At 37.7% G+C, this 18,268-nt stretch overlaps 1 protein-coding gene across 3 annotated transcripts in view; it reads right to left on the bottom strand.

Annotated features, from left to right (window-relative positions):
- The window catches only part of TMPRSS15 (transmembrane serine protease 15), a gene marked incomplete at both ends in the record, with an annotated part of 138,186 nt that overhangs the window by 2,800 nt on the left and 117,118 nt on the right, over positions 1 to 18,268 (bottom strand). For all 3 annotated transcript variants that reach the window (XM_082838999.1, XM_082839000.1, XM_082839001.1), the window contains 3 exons: positions 1,604 to 1,743; positions 4,923 to 5,018; positions 6,282 to 6,463. In XM_082838999.1, coding sequence (XP_082695125.1) covers positions 1,604 to 1,743; positions 4,923 to 5,018; positions 6,282 to 6,463 — 418 coding nt within the window. The remainder of the gene's footprint in view (positions 1 to 1,603; positions 1,744 to 4,922; positions 5,019 to 6,281; positions 6,464 to 18,268) is intronic.

Here is an 18,268-nt window from a genome sequence, read left to right as displayed (position 1 = left end):
GTGTCATCAAAGCAGAATAAATATAAAACTAAGCTGAACATTTAAGATGACATGAGACATTGGCTTTACTAGAGAACACATATTCGGACCCACCTGTTTAACTGTCTGTTAAGAAAGTCTTGTATTCAGTCCAATTATTATGACATATGTATTAGTATGTGTCCATATAGATAACAAGTTGTTTACACTTTAACAAAGTGAAGCCCTTTCCTCACAGTATAGATCGCTACATCTGCATTTGTAGATTATTAATTTGCTCAGTACTGCTATCAGGTTTAATCTAATCCAGTAGATGTTAGTGCATTAATATTTTATTAATTTTCAAATATAGAAAATATGCTCCAAAATTTATTTTAAAAATCTCGTAATAAAAATTGTTAATATTTTTGTGTGCGTACTTAATGCCTTACACGTGTTATCTCTTTTAAACCTCTCGATAATACGTAAGTGACTTGCCCAGACTCACTGGTAAGCGTTAAAGCAAGGGTCAAAAAAGTAGTTTGAGCACAGAATCCATGCTTTCATGGCTAGTCCATACTGCACCTAAAATTTAATTATAAATCTAAAATCTAGCAGAATTTACTTTTTATTTGTTGAATGTATATAGATTTCATGGAGCTGATAGATGGTTACATTATTTCTAGGTGGAAATAGAGACACAGATGTAGAGAACAAACGTATGGACACCAAGGGGGGAAAGTGGCAGGGGTGGTGGTGGTGGTGTGATGAATTGGGAGAGTGGGATTGACATATACACACTAATATGTATAAAATAGATAACTAATAAGAACCAGCTGTATAAAAAATAAATAAAATTCAAAAATTCAAAAAAAATAAAAACATGCTTTTATCTTCCATGAGGGTTAGTTTGTGGGTAAGAGTTTTCTTTGAAAGTCACACAAGTCAAAAGAATGAGCAAAAAATCACACCTCTCTAAAAAGTTCCAATTGAAAACCTCATTAGGACACTGGATGCCAACTTATTAGTGCTTCTATTTACTTATTTTAATGTTATTCTCAAAGTATTTGTTTTTTAAATAAATCAATTTTTATTCTATAAAAAAAAAAAGCTAGTGATACTTCAAACATATTGCAGGCTCTCTAGGTTGGTTTTCATGCAGAAATTATTCTGGGTCACTGGACACCTGGACTAGACTCTAAATCAGGGTTGAGAATTAGAGGAGTACAGGCCAATTTGGCCCACAGACCTGTTTTTCTTTGATTTGTTTGAATAGGGTTTTAAAGAATTTGAATTAGAAAATAAATGATTCTAGCTAAGGTACATACTCTTCAGTTCACCCCCAGGCCCACTACTGCATACTTTTCCTGGCAGTCAGACACATCCACATATTATGCCTAGTCTCTAAAGACATCTGATTTGTAACCTTTGTTGATAAAAATTAGTTCTGTTTCTAATGCTCAGGTCCACCCAGGAGTACTATGCAAATAAGCCACAGATAAAAGTGAAAAGTCACAGTTTTGAAAATGAGGAAATGAAATTAAGACCCTGATGATTTCTGCACTCCCTAATCATTGTTGAGTGATGAACTCATCATGTAGCAATGCTTTCTGGAAATATTGGGTGAGCAGTTTTACATATTTACCTGACAAGAATCTACACCTCCTTCTTCGTAGCCTGCACACACCATATTTTCTGTAATGTTATACTCTGGCATCTCTTGTTGGCATTTCTCATTTGATAGAAGGGGAACATCAGCTTCTTGCAGTATGTCTGCAGGAGGACCTGTTCAAAATGGATAATGCAGCCAGCCAGTCAGAAGTCAGAAGTGATCATCATTGAAGGAGCCACCATCAGTCTTTTTATTTCAATAGTTCACTCTCATTACTGAGTACTGTGTGTATACATAATGGAACTAAATGCTAAAAGCACATAATAAAGCCCATCTGCAGATTTTGCCAAGTGGGTAACAGTAAAACACTTCTTTAGTTCCCAAGGGCTAGCAGGGATGGTGGGTTGGACTAGACGGTCTTTAGGTATTTTCAGTAATTTCAAATGGTTACAGCATTGCTTATGGGGGAAAAAAGCCCGCCAACACAAAAAGTTTCATTCATGGAAATCAGCAAAGTCTCAGAAATCCAGCAGTGCTTTTCATTTGGCACCTGAAGAGGTGCTCCCTTATAATGGCATTCAGCTCCTTCGTGGGGCTGTATGAGCAAACAGGTGCGTACTGAACAGGAGACGAAGCTCAGAGGAACTGTGCCCTGGTCTCAGGGCAATCAGCTTGTCATCCACGTGCAGGGGAAGAGAAAGGAGGCATTTAGTAGCAGAGTATACTTCCATGCTTTTCACAAAATGACTCATCTACTGGAAGCATGAATCTCTGTTTACCGAAATACTAATCCCAAGAGGGATGTGAAAAAAACAGGTGTCTAATGCACCCAGAAAAGGTACATGATAAGCACTTTCTAATAATTAGCAATTCTATTTGCTTTCTCAAGAAAGGCAGAAAGTTGAAAATAAGCTAGTACATTTGACAGCCAATGTTGTTGCAAAAATGTATGTGCCCTCATTTCTAGCTAAGTTTCATCACCACACTAAAAAGACAAGAAACAAACGCGCACGCGCACATAGGTGTAAAGCAATGTATATGTAATCAGTGGTGTGTTGGTAAATGTTTAATAACCGATTTTTCAAGAAATAAAAACAAAGCCCCACTGTGTATTGTCTGCCAATTTGCCTGTTGTAAACACTCCAAACATGGTCAATTTCAAAGTATGACAGCGTGAAGTTGGGAGGCGATTACCAGCTGGTGCCAGTGACTTCAGAGGCTGGATGACTTTTCAAGTTTGACAATGAACTTTAATTTTAAAAAGTGATTTAGAGAGGTTAAGATGGGGGAGAACTTTCAGCATCTCACTGTCATTTGTTCTATGAAGATTGAGGATGGGCTGGTAGAATTAGTTTTAGAATAAAAATAAAAGAAAATTTTGCTGCTTGTCAAGGAAGAAAAAATTGTTTGGATATATGATAAAACTTTTTGGTAGAAAGAAATTTGAGCAATGTTCTTACCTTTGATATTTGTCAACATGAGTTACCATGAGGATAATTGAAAATATACATATTCATACCAAAAAACCCACATAAAAATGTCAGTAAAGTTATTTAAGTTTACTAGTTGCCTTAATTTAATCAAATAATACTCCTTTCTCTCTTAGTAAGCAACATGTTCATGATCTTAAAAAATTAACTAGTGTAATATACTCAAAGGGGAAAAACTGGGATTTTAGAAATAGTTGGAAACCCTAGGAAAAAGTTCATAAAATTTGTTAAAATTGCCACACCCAAGAAGTATTTAAAAGTAATCTGTTTATTCCTAAATGAAATTGATCTCAGATGCAGATTTTTTTCTTGTCTCCATACCACTCCTAGAGACTTTTCCTAAGTCAATTAAATGCATATCTTTCGTAACAATAAGCAAATGTGAGCAAGTTTACTCAACTCTTAAAACAATAATAATTTCCTATGGAATAAAGAGTCTTAAATTTTGTTAGTAGATAATTTGCTTTGAAGAGTACATTGTGGTGATAAATGTCTTTTAGCTTGAAGTCTGATAGAGAAAATATCTATCTAAGAATCATTTTTACTCTTTAGATTTCAAATTTAATAAGTCATGACATTTTTCAAGTGGAGGAAATACAATAATATACAGACTTTGACTTCAACATACTTTATGGGCAGCGGAAATGAAGCATTTCAACAACATAACGTAATTGCAGTGGAGAACCTTTGTCAGAATCGTCAGGCAAGGGTTTGACTTAGATTTTATGCTCTCTTTTACAAGAAGTAAGGATATTTTAGCTGTGAATCCTTTGCTTCTGGGACATGCACCTCTCCACAAGATTTTGTGCCTTTTCATCTTAAATGAAATTAGGATTTTTAAATATCATGGATATGACCTGTTGTAACTCTAGAGACCAGGTTTTTCCACCCAACAATACTGCTGTTCCTTTTTGCTTAACTATTAGTGAGTGGTCAAACTCTAGCCTAGATGGAGTAACTCCTATTAGGAATTTTGAAACCAGTGAACCTTGCAGTTACGTTTAGAGGGTTTGAAGTACTAGAATGCTTTTTTTAAAAAAAAAAAAAAGTGTGGTTATTTTTTTCCATTGTAAGACATGCTTTATTTGCCATGAAGAAAGAAAATAAATTTTCCAATTTAACCGTGGCAGTTTTTTATTTTACATAGTTTAATGTGAAAAAATACATCTTAGAGTTGATGAAATATTACAAGGACATTGGAAAAAATTTTATCGAGGTATCATTGGCATACAACATTATATTATTTTCAGGTGTACAACATAATTCGATATTCTTTGTTTGGAAAACATGCTATTAAATAATGCTGGTGAGTCATTGGTTTATTAATTTATAGTCTTCAATGTAAGATTCATGCCATATCTGAGTCTTCTTGTCAGTAGGCAGAATTAGCATTTTGAAACTGATTCCCTTCTCATCTTAGGGAATGTGAGTGTGAAACATTTATATCATAAATACAAATAGTTTTATTGATTTGGAAAATGTGACAGTTAATAACTTGGCATTTGATGAGACTTTATCCATATGCTTTATAAAAATACATTTTTGTAGCCTTTGGTTATATTTATTTCAATAGGTATATATTTTCATCAGAGAGTTTATAATACTAAAATTAGATATTGAGTTTAGGGAATGCTTGAATTTCCCTCTAATAAGAATTATAGTTTTATAATATGCTCCATGCAATTTGGAAAAAAATTTAACTATACAAATATGCAACATATGAATATAAGCCAGACAGTGCTTTTAAGAGATATTGCAGAAAATTGTTATAAGAGTTTTTCAAAATGTTGAAAATATTCACAGGATAGAGCAATAGCATGCTTTTTACTAATAGGTGTTTTCTATTGAGTCTGATAATTTACCTTGATATACAAGTGTTCCCCAGCCAGCAATAGAACAAATTCTTCCAGGAGGAAAAACTTGATTTTCTTCGGGTAAACAAATAGGTTGTATATAATCTGTAAACATGAAAGGAAACAAAAACAAGAACAGACACACATTCATTTCCAAAGTTTTAAAAATCAATCATTTTCAACATTTCATCTAAAAAAAGCCTTGTATTTTCATTTTATCCTGCCTGGACATTTTTTAGACATCAATCTTAGGGGATAGAAGCATTTCAGAGAAGCACTTCTTTGACAGTGGATTAGGTACCACTGATGGCCTTTTAGGATCTTCTCCATTGTCTCTATGACTGCGTTATTATGTACACAACATCCTAGTTCTGGAATTAGTCATTTACATTTGATTTTTAAATAATCACAGTACTTAATAGAATGTGGTTCCAGTTCTATGAAAATCTTGGTAAGACTGTTTTTTTCAGGGTCAGTTAAGAGAAACTTGGGCAAATGTTCTGAGGTTTTTTTTTTTATTTTCCCCAATTACCTACACATTCAAAAAGCTTTTAAGCGATTGTTTTATAGGGTACTTACAGAGGCATTAGCATTGGTGGCTGACTTTTTCAGCCTTTCTCCAACAGTTTGCAAGCCTCCTAACATTCATTCAACATCCATGACATGTAAAACCCAAGGCAGACACAAAAGTGAATAAAAGGATAGGGCTAATACAATGAACTGCAGCAATCATCTGCCTTTGTGAAGTGCTCTCATGCATGCGGAGACAGAATTCCAGAGAAGCACAGGGACGCACTCTCTCCTGACTGGACACTGGGAAAGTCTTCAGTGTAAAGGTTGGAGCTGATCAGAGCCCTTCAGGATGAAGTTCACTCCCTCAGGTGATTTCTTGCACCTTATCTAGGTATTTGGAGGAAGTCCTCCATCTGCCATTTTATTAATATTATTGAATCTCCTTTATGAATGACCATTCTTACTCACTTCGCTCTTTGAACATATGCTTGTCTCTCACTTTGTCCTATTCCAGCCTTTGTGGCAGATGGACCTATCTTTCTTTCCCATGAGAAACAAAGATGGCACACAATAGAGCATGACCTATTATCTCTGGGCTGCTCCTTGGAGTTTACTGATATAGAGGACTCTTAGAGTTGTATTTTACTGTTCAATTTTCTAGAAAGTTGGATTTAAGCACTGTGATGAAGGTAATTTAATGTGTTTCTCTATATTCCCCAATTCCATTTAAATTATAGCAATTTCTATAACAAATTATCCAACTTTTATGGACTATTAATGCACTGGTACTGATATTTCAAATCTAATTTTGAATTAATTTGGGCAGATAGGATGACTAAAACTGATTTCTCTTACCTGTGTAATTCACTTTCGATTCAAGATGCATCATGGCAATGTCACTGTCCTTTCTCCGTTTATTGTAGTGTGGATTTATGACAATTTGGTCTATCAACCGAGTTTCTATTTGAGGAGAAGTCAGATTCGATGTCATATGCAGGCCTAGGACTGCTTTCCACTTAGATGGCTCTAAATTTCTCCTTAAGTTTAAGAAAAAGAAGAATAAGAAACACTCCATCCACCACAGTTAGTTTCTAGAGATCTTCACAGTAGGTATTTCAGAATTATGTGTTCCCATCCTCAAATATTCTTGAATTTCTTTGAAGAATTCTTCTTTAAAAATATTTCATTAATTTCAATTTTTTCTGATCAGATCATAGAGGAAGCCTTAATTTGTGCTAATCTCTATAACTTCTCTTAAGTCATCTCTTAATCTCTGGTTCTAGATTGTGGTTCTCAACTTCCATTTCCCATTAGAATCACCTGGCATGCTTTTAAATAATGCTGTTACCTGCTCCCCCTTCTCCATCTCTGGTTTAATGAGTCTGGGATGGAGAGGGGCATTTTAAAAATTCATTTTTCAGTTAAATCTCCATGTTGATGGTAATGCATAGCCAGGTTTGAGAAACGCTGCTTTAGATCATATTCGAGTGTGGAGACTGCATCTTTGTGCAGGGTTTCCCCCAGCAACCACAGTAGCTATGGTAACAATGGAAGGAGGTTCAGCAGCATCTCCTGTTTAAGAGGTCACTGAATTCACACAGAGTTCACATAAGCAGTAAAACCTATTATGATGTTTATAAGCTAATACATGAGCTTGAGTAATTTCCACACATAATGAACTCGAATAATTTTTCATACACAATGTTGACCACTGGTAGTGTACTGGTAAAAGATAACATTTGTGTTATAGGCAGATTAAATTGGAGAGTATATTAGAATCTGAAAGTGTACAGGGACTCCTAAATGTGCTACTGGCCTGCAACATCTTCATGCCAAGAAATTACCAGTGAACAGCTGGAATTAAGCCAACTGAGCCATATTCACAATGAAGTCAAAATTCAATAACTGCAATTAGAGCAGAGCTAGTGATTTAATTCTCAATAGTTGCAAATGCCTAGTTTAACATGGTATTTCAAATGTTAAAATACAAGTCACCTACAAATATATGAATATATAAAGAGCATGAAGTTATTTCAAGTCCATCTGTTTATCTTTTTATCTATCTATTCATTACATTGTTATATTTCCTAAAGGATTATGTTTGATCAAGTAGCAGTCTTCAGTAAAGCCGAAGAATGCCCAAGCATCCAGTAAGCACCCTCTGATAACCGCACTGCCTTAAAATCTGAGGAAACTTACTAAGTGTTTTATAGCAGTAAAACAACTCCCATTTATGGAGAAGCTATTTTGTGCCAAGTGTAGTGCCAAACACATTGCATCATCTCATTTCGCCTTTAACACAGTTCTATGGATTTTACTATTAGAACAAACTGGGTGCTAACAGTTTAAAATTGTAGGGTAGAGAGGATTGGTGCCGACCAGCACTCACCAGCCTGAGACACTTGTCTGCTCACCCGCTGGCGTGGATAGGGGCTAGGAGCTGAGGTTCGGGCTTTGGCGGTCAGACCCCAGGACTAGGAGGACTAGGGTTGGCTGCGTGAAGACAGCCTAAAGGGGGCTAGTGCACCACAGCTAGCCGGGAGGGAGCCTAGGAAAAAGTCTGGACCTGCTGGAGAGGCAAGAGACGGTTGTTTCAGGGTGCACAAGGAGAGGGAATTTCTGTTCTGTGTGCTCACAGAAGGCAGAGCACCACCTAAGTGAGCTCCAGAGATGGGCGTGAGCTGCGACTATCATCTTGGACCCCACAGATGGGCACAGACCACTAATGCTGCCACCGCTGCCACCAAGAATCCTGTGTGCAAGCACAGGTCACTACCCACACCACCCTGGGAGCCTGTGCAGCCCACCACTCCCAGCGTCCCGTGATCCAGGGGCAACTTTCCCGGGAGAACACATGGCACGCCTCAAGCTGGTGCAACGTCAGGCCAGCCTCTGCCACCTCAGGCTCGCCCCGCATTCCAATTATGACTACTGTACCCCTCCCCCTCCCCGACCTGAATGAGCAAGACCACCTATTCGGCTGCTGCTTTAACCCCCTCCTGTCTGGGCAGGGAACATAGGCCTGAGGGTGGCCTACATGCAGAGTTGGGGTCAAAACCAAAGCTGAACCCCAGGAGCTGTGCAAACAAAGAAGAGAAAGGGAAATCTCTCTGTGCAGCCTCAGGAGCAGCAGATTAAATCCCTGCAATCAACGTGATAAACTCTGTATCTGAGGAATACCTGAATAGACAACAAATGTTCCCAAAATCGAGGTGGTGGACTTTGGGAATAACTGCAGACTTGGGCTTAGCTTTCTGTGTCTGATTTGTTTTTGGTCTTATATTTATCTTAGTTTAGTTTTTAGTGCTTGTTATCATTGGTGGATTTGTTTATTGGTTTGGTTGCTCTCTTCCTTTTTTTTTCTTTTTGTGAGTGTTTGTCTGTGTTTCTTTGTGTGATTCTGTCTATTTAGGTTTGCTTTTACCATTTGTCCTACGGTCCTGTCTGTTCGTATTTTTGTTTGTTTGTTTGTTTTTAATCACTGTGTGTGTGCATGTTTCTTTGTGTGATTCTGTCTATTTAGGTTTGCTTTACCATTTGTCCTAGGGTTCTGTCTGTTTTCTTGGTTGTTGTTGTGTTTTGTTTGTTTCTTTCTTTTTATGACTGTGTGTGTGTATGTTTCTTTGTGTGACTTCGTCTGTTTACTTTTGCTTTTACCATTTGTTTTGAGGTTCTATCTGTTTGTTTGTTTTGTTCTTCTTTTCCTTGCGAGCCATGTAGCTGGAAGGGTCTTGGTGCTCCAGCCTACTGTCAGGCCTGAGCCTCTGAGGTGGGAGAACTGAGGCCAGGATATTGGACCACAAGAGACCTTCCAGCCCCACTTAATATTAATCAGTGAGAGCTCTCCCAGAGATCTCCATCTCAGCACTAAGACCCAGCTCCATGCAACGGCCAGCAAGCTCCAGTGCTGGACGCCCTATGCCAAACAACTAATAAGAGAGGAACACAACCCCACCCATTAGCAGAGAAGCTGCCTAAAGTCATATTAAGTCCACCAAAAACACACCACCGGACATGGCCCTGCCCACCAGAAGGACAAAATCCAGCCCCAACCCCCAGAACACAGGCATGAGTCTCTCCCCACCAGGAAGCCTACACAAGACATTGAACCAACATTATCCATGGGGGCAGACACCAAAAATAACAGGAACTACAAACCTGCAGCCTGTGAAAAGTATGGAGTTTCCTTAAAAAACTAAAAATCAACCTACCATATGACCCAGCAATCCCACTACTGGGCATATACCCTGAGAAAACCATAATTCAAAAAGAGACATGTACCACAGTGTTCACTGCAGCACTATTTACGATAGCCAGGACATAGAAGCAACCTAAATGTCTATTGACAGATGAATGGATAAAGATGTGGCACATATATACAATGGAATATTACTCAGCCATAAAAAGAAACAAAATTGAGTTATTTGTAGTGAGGTGGATCGACCTAGATTCTGTCATACAGAGTGAAGTAAGTCAGAAAGAGAAAAACAAATACTGTATGCTAACACATATATATGGAATCTAAAAAAAAAAAAAAAACTTCTGAAGAACCTAGAGGCAGGATGGAAATAAAGGCACAGACGTAGAGAATGGACTTGAGGAAACGGGGAGGGGGAAAGTAAGCTGGGATGAAGTGAGAGAGTGGCATTGACATATATACACTACCAAATGTAAAATAGATAGCTAGTGGGAAGTAGCCACATAGCACAGGGAGGTCAGCTCGGTGCTTTGTGACCGCCTAGAGGTGTGGTATAGAGAGGGTGGGAGGGAGGCACAAGAGGAGGAGATATGGGGATATATGTATATGTATAACTGATTCACTTTGTTATAAAGCAGAAACTAACACAACATTGTAAAGCAATCATACTCCAATAAAGATGTTTAAAAAAATAGAAAGAAATGAAAACACTATATAAAAGCTTTTCCCCATCAATTATATTTATAAGGTTTCCTAAAATATGTTTGTTTAGGAAAGTGAGAATAAACTTAATTCTCTCCCTTAATTTCCATCTTTCAAAGTAGAAAATTGGAGCACCAGTACTCCCAGTGGTGACAAATGAGTTGTGTGTATTTTACGGAGGGACAGAGAAAGCCTCTCTGTGTTTGAGCACGACTGATATTTGGTTAAGGTTATTCCATCAATTGTAGACATTTTCTTTAAATGCTCTGAGTGGTGTTTGGGGCCTGTAGGCTCTCTTCGGCCTAGGTCTGGGGGCTTCTGCCATACTCCACCAGTCTGGGAAAGCTTCCTCCCTTCCAGCTGGGCCTTTGAATGGGGAATTGGAGATGGAAATCTGGCACTGGGGTGCTCACTGTTCCTGGGATGTCTTTGTATGTAAGCTTTATAGTCTATACTGGTACGAAATACACATTCAAAATAAAATAAAGTCATGATTCCAAAATAAATAAATAAATAAATAAATAAATAAATAAATAAAATAAAATAAAATAAAATAAAATGGTAGGGCAGAGACTTTATGTGGGACGGTCTGATTTTAGAGGCTTCCCTTGCACCAGGATACTGGGAAGCCTATGGGCAGGTTCTGTGGGAGGGACTGAGAACATGAGGGGAGGCTGGGAGGCAGGAGAGGGAGACATTCCCGCTGCTGTTGGTTACCTGGGCTCAGGTAGGGGAGGATGTCTCTGCTCCTACTGATTGGTGGCAGCTCCTTAACTCTCCAGGTGCTGGGCCAAGAGGGCATTATGTGCTGCAGAGGCCCTGTTTGATTATCAAAGGCCTTCTCACTTTCCCTTTTCCAGGTCAGAGGAATCAGTACTTTGGCCAAGTTGGACATAATGATAATTTCAGATGCTCTGACAGCACCCACTTCCACTGTCCCTTGGGACTCCCCTGCCCACTTTGACCTGTCCAGGGAGAAGGGGTAGGGTGAAATCTCCTCCCTGGTGTCCTGTCTCTGAGCTTCTTTCTCTGAGGACAAAGACTTGAGAATACAGAAGTCATAACCAATGGTACTTAAATTTTATGAAGCAACTGAGAAATTTTCTAAAAATTCAGATTCCTAGTTTCTAGTTCTGGAGATTCTAATTTGGAAGGTTGGCATGGTACCCAAGAATTCATACTTTGTAATCACTGTTGGGATACTGAGCAATATAAAATCCTTCTAGCTTTTCCATTCACCCAAAGCCAAGAAATGGGGGAAGAAAGCCTTCCGAGAAATCATTGCAGATGAAGAAAAGGGACTTAATTATATTTCAAAATATTCTTGTTTCAAAGCATCTACATTCCAAAAAAGCAAGGAGAAGCTATAAGACAGAAGACAGGTGGGGATAGGAGCAGGACATAATCCCATGGGATAGGCAGACCCCAATTCAGCTGAGGCTAATGATGGCAGAAATAGCTTACCTTTAGGTAGAGAAAATTGGCTGAATTTTTGCTACATTTCACCTTTGCCTGCTCTGGCCAGAGTGTTTTTCTCAGTAGCAAGGGAAAGAAAGGTACAGTTTGATAGGAAGCAGGAAGACATTATCCTGACTTCTGTAACCTCGAAGCCTAGCATACTCCTTGGCACACAGTAGATGCTCCACAGATGTCGCACTGGATGGGATGAACTAGCGCTGCCCCGTTCTATGTTGCTTTGTGTTGGGTTGTAAATAACTTCACTACTCTTGAGCATAAGACTGTCCATTTGTACATGGAATTTTCATTGTGGTGGGAAGTAAATGTGGTAAGATAATTATGATAGAGCAACATAGTATGCTGAAAGGAAAAAAAAAGATCAGGGCTTCCCTGGTGGCGCAGTGGTTGAGAGTCCGCCTGCCCATGCAGGGGACACGGGTTCGTGCCCCGGTCCGGGAAGATCCCACATGCCACAGAGCGGCTGGGCCCGTGAGCCATGGCCGCTGAGCCTGCGCATCCGGAGCCTGTGCTCCGCAACGGGAGAGACCACAACAACAGTGAGAGGCCCGCGTACCGCAAAAAAAAAAAAAAAAAAAAAAAGATCAATGGGACCCGATACTATAAATTGAATTTTTTTAATGTTCTACCATTACTAATGGTGGCATAAAGCAACCTCAGCAAGTTTGCTTACCGCCAGTCCCAATGTTTACCCACAGCACAGAGCTTTTGGTCTCTATTAATCATTCTCCAATGAATGGGAAAAGATTCCTGAGAGAATAGCCAACTCCTTTTTTTAAAGGCAAGTAAAAATTAGAATGCCCTTGAAATGTGGTGGTATTGTCAGAGAGCAAGAAAATTTTCAAGAATATCAGAGGTAATTTTTAAAGAATAAAGGAGCCACATTAAATGGGATAATACTAACTAGCTTTAACAATTTGGGCATCATATAATAATCATAATAATTATCCTAGTTAATAAAATACACTGTTAATGAAGGCCCATGAGTCGATAAAGAAACTCAAAAGCAAAAAAACAAAGTGTGTAAAAGGCGGTTGTATTGTGAAAGAAGGGTAGACAGGGAGGATGTGTTCAATTATTAGTCTTTATTTTGAGTAGGGACAAGATTGTCATACATGTGAGTATTTCTATTTCATTAAGTAGAAGCATGTTTTTAAAATAAAGGTATGCATTTATTTGTTTAAGTGTAAAAAAAGAGAAGTAAGAACAGGGAAACAGGAGTAAGCCAAATAATCCTCAGCATTATTTGACCTGGTGGATTATTTCTAGAAATTTAAGTAATCACCTTTGAGCTCCTTTCTTCACTTGACTCCCAGCCAGGACTATCCACACACTTGTGATTGTCCTTTCATTTCACTCTTTGATTATCCTCAGTTTTTCTTTCCCAGCTCTTTTCTTCTCAAAAATCTAAATATTTAGAATACTCTAGAATTCTGCCTTCCGCCTTCTTCTCTTCTTCATTAACAGTAATTCCATAGATGATCTCATCCAATGCCATGACTTTAAATACCAGAAATATGCTGAAAACTTCCAAATTTGTGTTTTAATTCTTGACTTCTCCTCTGAACTTTAGATTCACGTACCTATGTGCCAATTGGCCAGTAAATACCACTTCAACTCTGGTAGGAAGTCTCAAGTTTAGTATATAGAAATCAGAACTTTTATTCCCCTTCCAGTCCTGTTTCTTCCCATTTTCCTCATCTCAGTAAATGATATCAACACTCATCCTATTGCTCAAACCCAAATCCTTGGTTCTTCTCCTCACCTATCTGTGATCACTAGTGAGTTTAGATAGCTCTGAGCATCTGAACTTACTAATGAGATCTAGACATTTGTCCAGCTTCCTCAGCCATAATCTTAGGACCACCATTGTTTCTTTCTGACTGGTCCCCCCAATTTTATCCTTGCTCCTCTCAGCAGTCTAATCACCACACAGACGCCTAATTAGATAATGTCACTCTTCTGCCTTCTAAATTGTCTCACTTCCCATTTACCATGGGCAACTGAGTCCTCACCAGAGCTTAGGATCTGGTCTTGCCTGCATCTCCAATCTTGTTCCTGCCCCACTGCCAGTCACTTCCTGATCAACTGTGGTAGCTGGGCTTCTCAAGGTTTCTGTTTTCCTGCCCTATCCTGTAATATAAGCATTATTAGGGCAAAGACTTTGTTCGTCTGTAGAGCACTATTATCCCCAAAACTTAGAACAATGCTTGGCACAAGATAAGTGCTCAGTGACTGAATAGATATATGAAAAACAAGAAGCAATCCAGGAGCCAGAAAGATTGAGCACAACCAGTGGTCACACATAACAGCCAGGTAAAGAGAGGGGAGTTGTAAATAAAGCCATATCAGGACAAGTGGTTACACAAAATACATAAGGAAAAAGAGGGCACAGTAATGTGATCCAAGATGATGAATTAGTTCTCAAAGTAGAACTAGCTTCAGAGATCTGATGCTGGAACTTCTAGGAAATAAAACTTCTCGGTAGACTAATAACTATAATAAGATACCTGTTAATAAGAAGTGTGTTATTAAAAATAGTGTTAACAGAATAATGTCAAGGAAATGGGTTATATAATATGGGCCGTGGGTGACTTGAAGAATGCATAATTTTAAGGAGATGATGCCAGGTTGGAAATTGGTAAAACCTATAGAAAGGCAAAAATCTAAAAGATTCTAGTGAAGCAGTAAGAAATTTTTTACCTATCAAAAATATGAATAGCAACTCAAGCTTGAAATCCGTTGGAGTCAAGATCTATGCCATAACCAAAAATCAGTAAGTCACTAATCTAATCTTGAAATCTCTACTCGCCTAGGAAAATATTCTTCCTTTTTTGATCTGTAAAAATTACTATAATCTTGAAAAAGTATTATAGTATTTCTGCAACCTGAAGAAGATAATTTATTATTAGCTGATCTCCTAAAGCCGTAAAAATAGGTAGACAAATAGAGAAATTAACTAAACCCATGACGTTTATTTTTTAGAGTAGGTTTAAGTAGAAATGAAATAATTTTTAAAATATTATATTTGAGTAGATTCTGTATCCTAGACCTATTTATTATGTTTGAGGCATTAAAAAGAATCCAAATTTTAAATTGTAATTGCACTATCAATTAATTAAGCAATGTTATTTTATAGTCAATACTGTTTAAAAAGTTGGTTTTCAAAGTTTTATTAGTGCAGTTAAATTAATTTAGCACTAAAGTATAAATAGTAGTCTGTATTTCTTGCCATACACCAAAACACCTCATTATGAAATCATCTACTTCAGAAATGTTAACACCTATTTCAAGAAATCATTTTAACAAGAAATGAGGTAATCCATATGGTGCATTTGGTATTCTCTGAAGAGCAAGTTAAGGAATGGAAGATTGGCAAGAGGCTTCTCTATGGATAATTTCATCATTGATATATGTCTATTCAATAGATGTGATCCAGACTGTAAATCTATAAATGACCAGCCCATCCACCATGGAGACTGAATAGTGGTCCCTTCTGGGGTCCACTTCAGGGATGGTGATGACTGGGAAGGGGTATGAGAGGAAATTCCAGGTGATAGAAATGTTTTATGTCTTGATAGGAGTGTCGGTTATACAGGCTGATGCATTTTCAAAACTCATCAAATTAGATACTTAAGATTATGCATTTTGCTATATATCAGTGGGAAAAAGATGAAAACAAATATTAAACTCCAGTTGGTAAGTTTGCTTTACACAGTGGTATGGGTTCACAATTTTCAAACTACTTTTCCATTCTAAGCGTGAGCAAATCCATAGATATTTTGTGGACAGCACAAATAAGATAAGAGCTACAAATAAGGAAGGAAAAAAGACTAGGATGTACCCTATGGTATATTATATGAATTAGAGCTATCCTTATGAGTTCATATTTGTATGTACAGAGCTATGTCCATTGAGAGGGTCTAGAAGCAGGACACACCAGCAGCTGCAAGGGGCATGGAAGATCTTGTTTTTTAAAATGTAAAAGGAACTAAAATAGCTAAATGGATTTGGGGTTTCTTATAGAAAGCTTGATTTCAGGGCAAAGGCAGGGAAAGCACAAGATGAACCTGGAACATCTTATTTTGCCAGAAAGTAAAAATGTTCTCAAAGAATGGGGATATATCAAGACCAACAAGGGAGAAAGCTTGAAGGGTTTCCCCAAATATAAAGACTGTCTATAAAATAACTTGCTTGTATTAAGAAAAATAACAAAAACAAGAAAGAAAGCCTGAGAAAGACAAAGACAGTAAGACTGATGGAAAGGCTATTCTAGATTAAAGATGAAAGAGAAAAAAAAAAAAAAGATGAAAGAGGCATAGCAAATAAATGCAGTGCGTTATCCTAAATTGGTTCTCAGGTGGAAAACATACAAACAAACTACAAATGTTATAAAGGGCATATTTGGGACAATTGACAAAAGTGAATACATACTGTATTAGATAATTAGATTGGATAATTGTATTGACTTAATGTTAAATTTCCATGATTTTCTGTGAGTATGTAGGAAAATTTCCTTGTTCTTAGTAAAAATAAAAAACAGGGTAAAGAGGCACAATGTCTAACCTACTATCAAATGATTCAGAAAATAAATATTTCTCCAAATTGGAGGGAATTAAAGAATGATAAGAAAGTTTTCATAGCATAAAATGTAAACAACTGGTGAATCTCGGTGAAGGTACACAGGAATTCTCTGTACTGTTATTTGCACTTTCTGTGCCTGTTTGAAATTATATCAATATAAAAAGTTTAGAAAATAAATGTGCTGAATGTCTCGTGGGTAAGACTTAGAGTCTTCTTTCACAGACCTTTCCTGAGCAGGAAACAATAAAAATTTTATTGCACATTTCTATAATTCACAGTACGCAAAAGCATTGCAGCATCTTAATTTTGTCCTGACAATCACCCTAGGAGGTAGATATCCTGTGGACACCCACAGATGAGGATCCTGAAACCCACAGATACTAAGTCACACAAAGTCAGTAGCATAAGTTGGATCAAAATATTCTCTGGTTTGAAGTCAACCTTGTCTTTAAATCACAGCAAATATTTCTTAAAACTTCACAAATATCTCTTTTAAGGTTGGAAAAGAAGACAAGTCAGTAGTAGAGAAAGAGAACAGGCACAGGGAAGTTTAGTGACATCCAGGAGGGGTGGGAAAGAGAGTGTGGACAATCTGAATGCAGACAGCGAACTGTACGATTAGACCATTTAACTACCCACAGGTGAAAACTCCTGGAGCAGATTTACTTTGGGGTCAGGTCATTTGTGTAGTATGGTGTCAATAAGTTTCTTGATCTGGGTTCTTTTTATTAGGAAATTAAGCTTTTTACTGTATAAGTAGAGTTTTAAAAAGACAAATAAGACTCAGTATTAGCATACTGGTAAGAATATTTTTTTGGATAAAACTATTTGAAATAATATCAGAAACTTTCTTGGTTAGAGACATAAAGAAAAAAGCAAAAAAACTCCTGGTAACCGGAAAAATAAGAACTAATACCACTGAGTGGCTAAGGAGAGTAAAATGCAAGGTTGGTGAGCAAACGTTTTTCATCACAATTCTGTTACAGCTTATGTTTGTTTGCTTTTGTTCAAACTGAAACTGTGTGAAAAGACATTTTATGTCCTATACGACTGAACATGTGTTTATATTAGACGAAACTGCTTTTCTATTTCCCTCATATATTTACGGTTTGAAAAGATGTTATTGGTATAATTGACCTATAGTAAGTACATCTGTAAGGTAGCTAATTGAAAGAAGTCACTAATATCACTGCAAGCCTCGTTGACTTTTAGAAAGCATATGTTCTGCAAGAACGTCAAATGGACGAATTTACAAAAATCTGAGGTTAATACAGGAGGTGGCTGTCTTACTAAGACCTACCTATGATGCAGCAGGAAACACTGAATTTCTAGCTAAAGATACCTTTTACTTGTAACACAGTTAGGATATAGGTTACCCACCTGTGGCACACCTAAGGCATAGAGTATGTATAGGTAAAGGTTGAAGTCATGTTTAGCAGGGGGTGGGAAAGTTGGCTGCTGTAGACATTTGTTATGATATGGTTGAAAACAGATTAAAATATAATTATCAAGAGGCAGCAAAGTGACTATAGTTTAGTCACCCAGATACGGGGTGTAATGCACAGACTCAGACAGCTTTAGATGTAGATGGGCAGTGCCTTGGACTGTCCTTCTGGAGCGCAGGTAATTGGCCAAGCTGGGATGTAGCTGAGGGTCCTCATTTCCAGGTTCCCAGCCTTATGAGTTTGAGTTTATTCTCACTCTTGTATGATGGGTATTTCTGCGTAGGCTCAATCCTTTAATACTCCTTCTCCCTGGCCCTCCCTATCTCCCAAATAATTTTGACAGCCTCCTGTAGCTGATAGTTTGTCTCCATCCATCCAAGACCTTTCAATGCCTGTGTTTGTACGGAGTTAGTCTTTTATCCTGATTAACTAAGGCT

The sequence above is a fragment of the Leucopleurus acutus genome (assembly GCF_964270905.1).
Source record: "Leucopleurus acutus genome assembly, chromosome: 5".
NCBI classification, from domain to species: domain Eukaryota; kingdom Metazoa; phylum Chordata; class Mammalia; order Artiodactyla; family Delphinidae; genus Leucopleurus; species Leucopleurus acutus.
The sequence above is the reverse complement of the archived record's forward strand: the minus strand, read 5'-3'. Positions and strand labels throughout refer to the sequence as shown.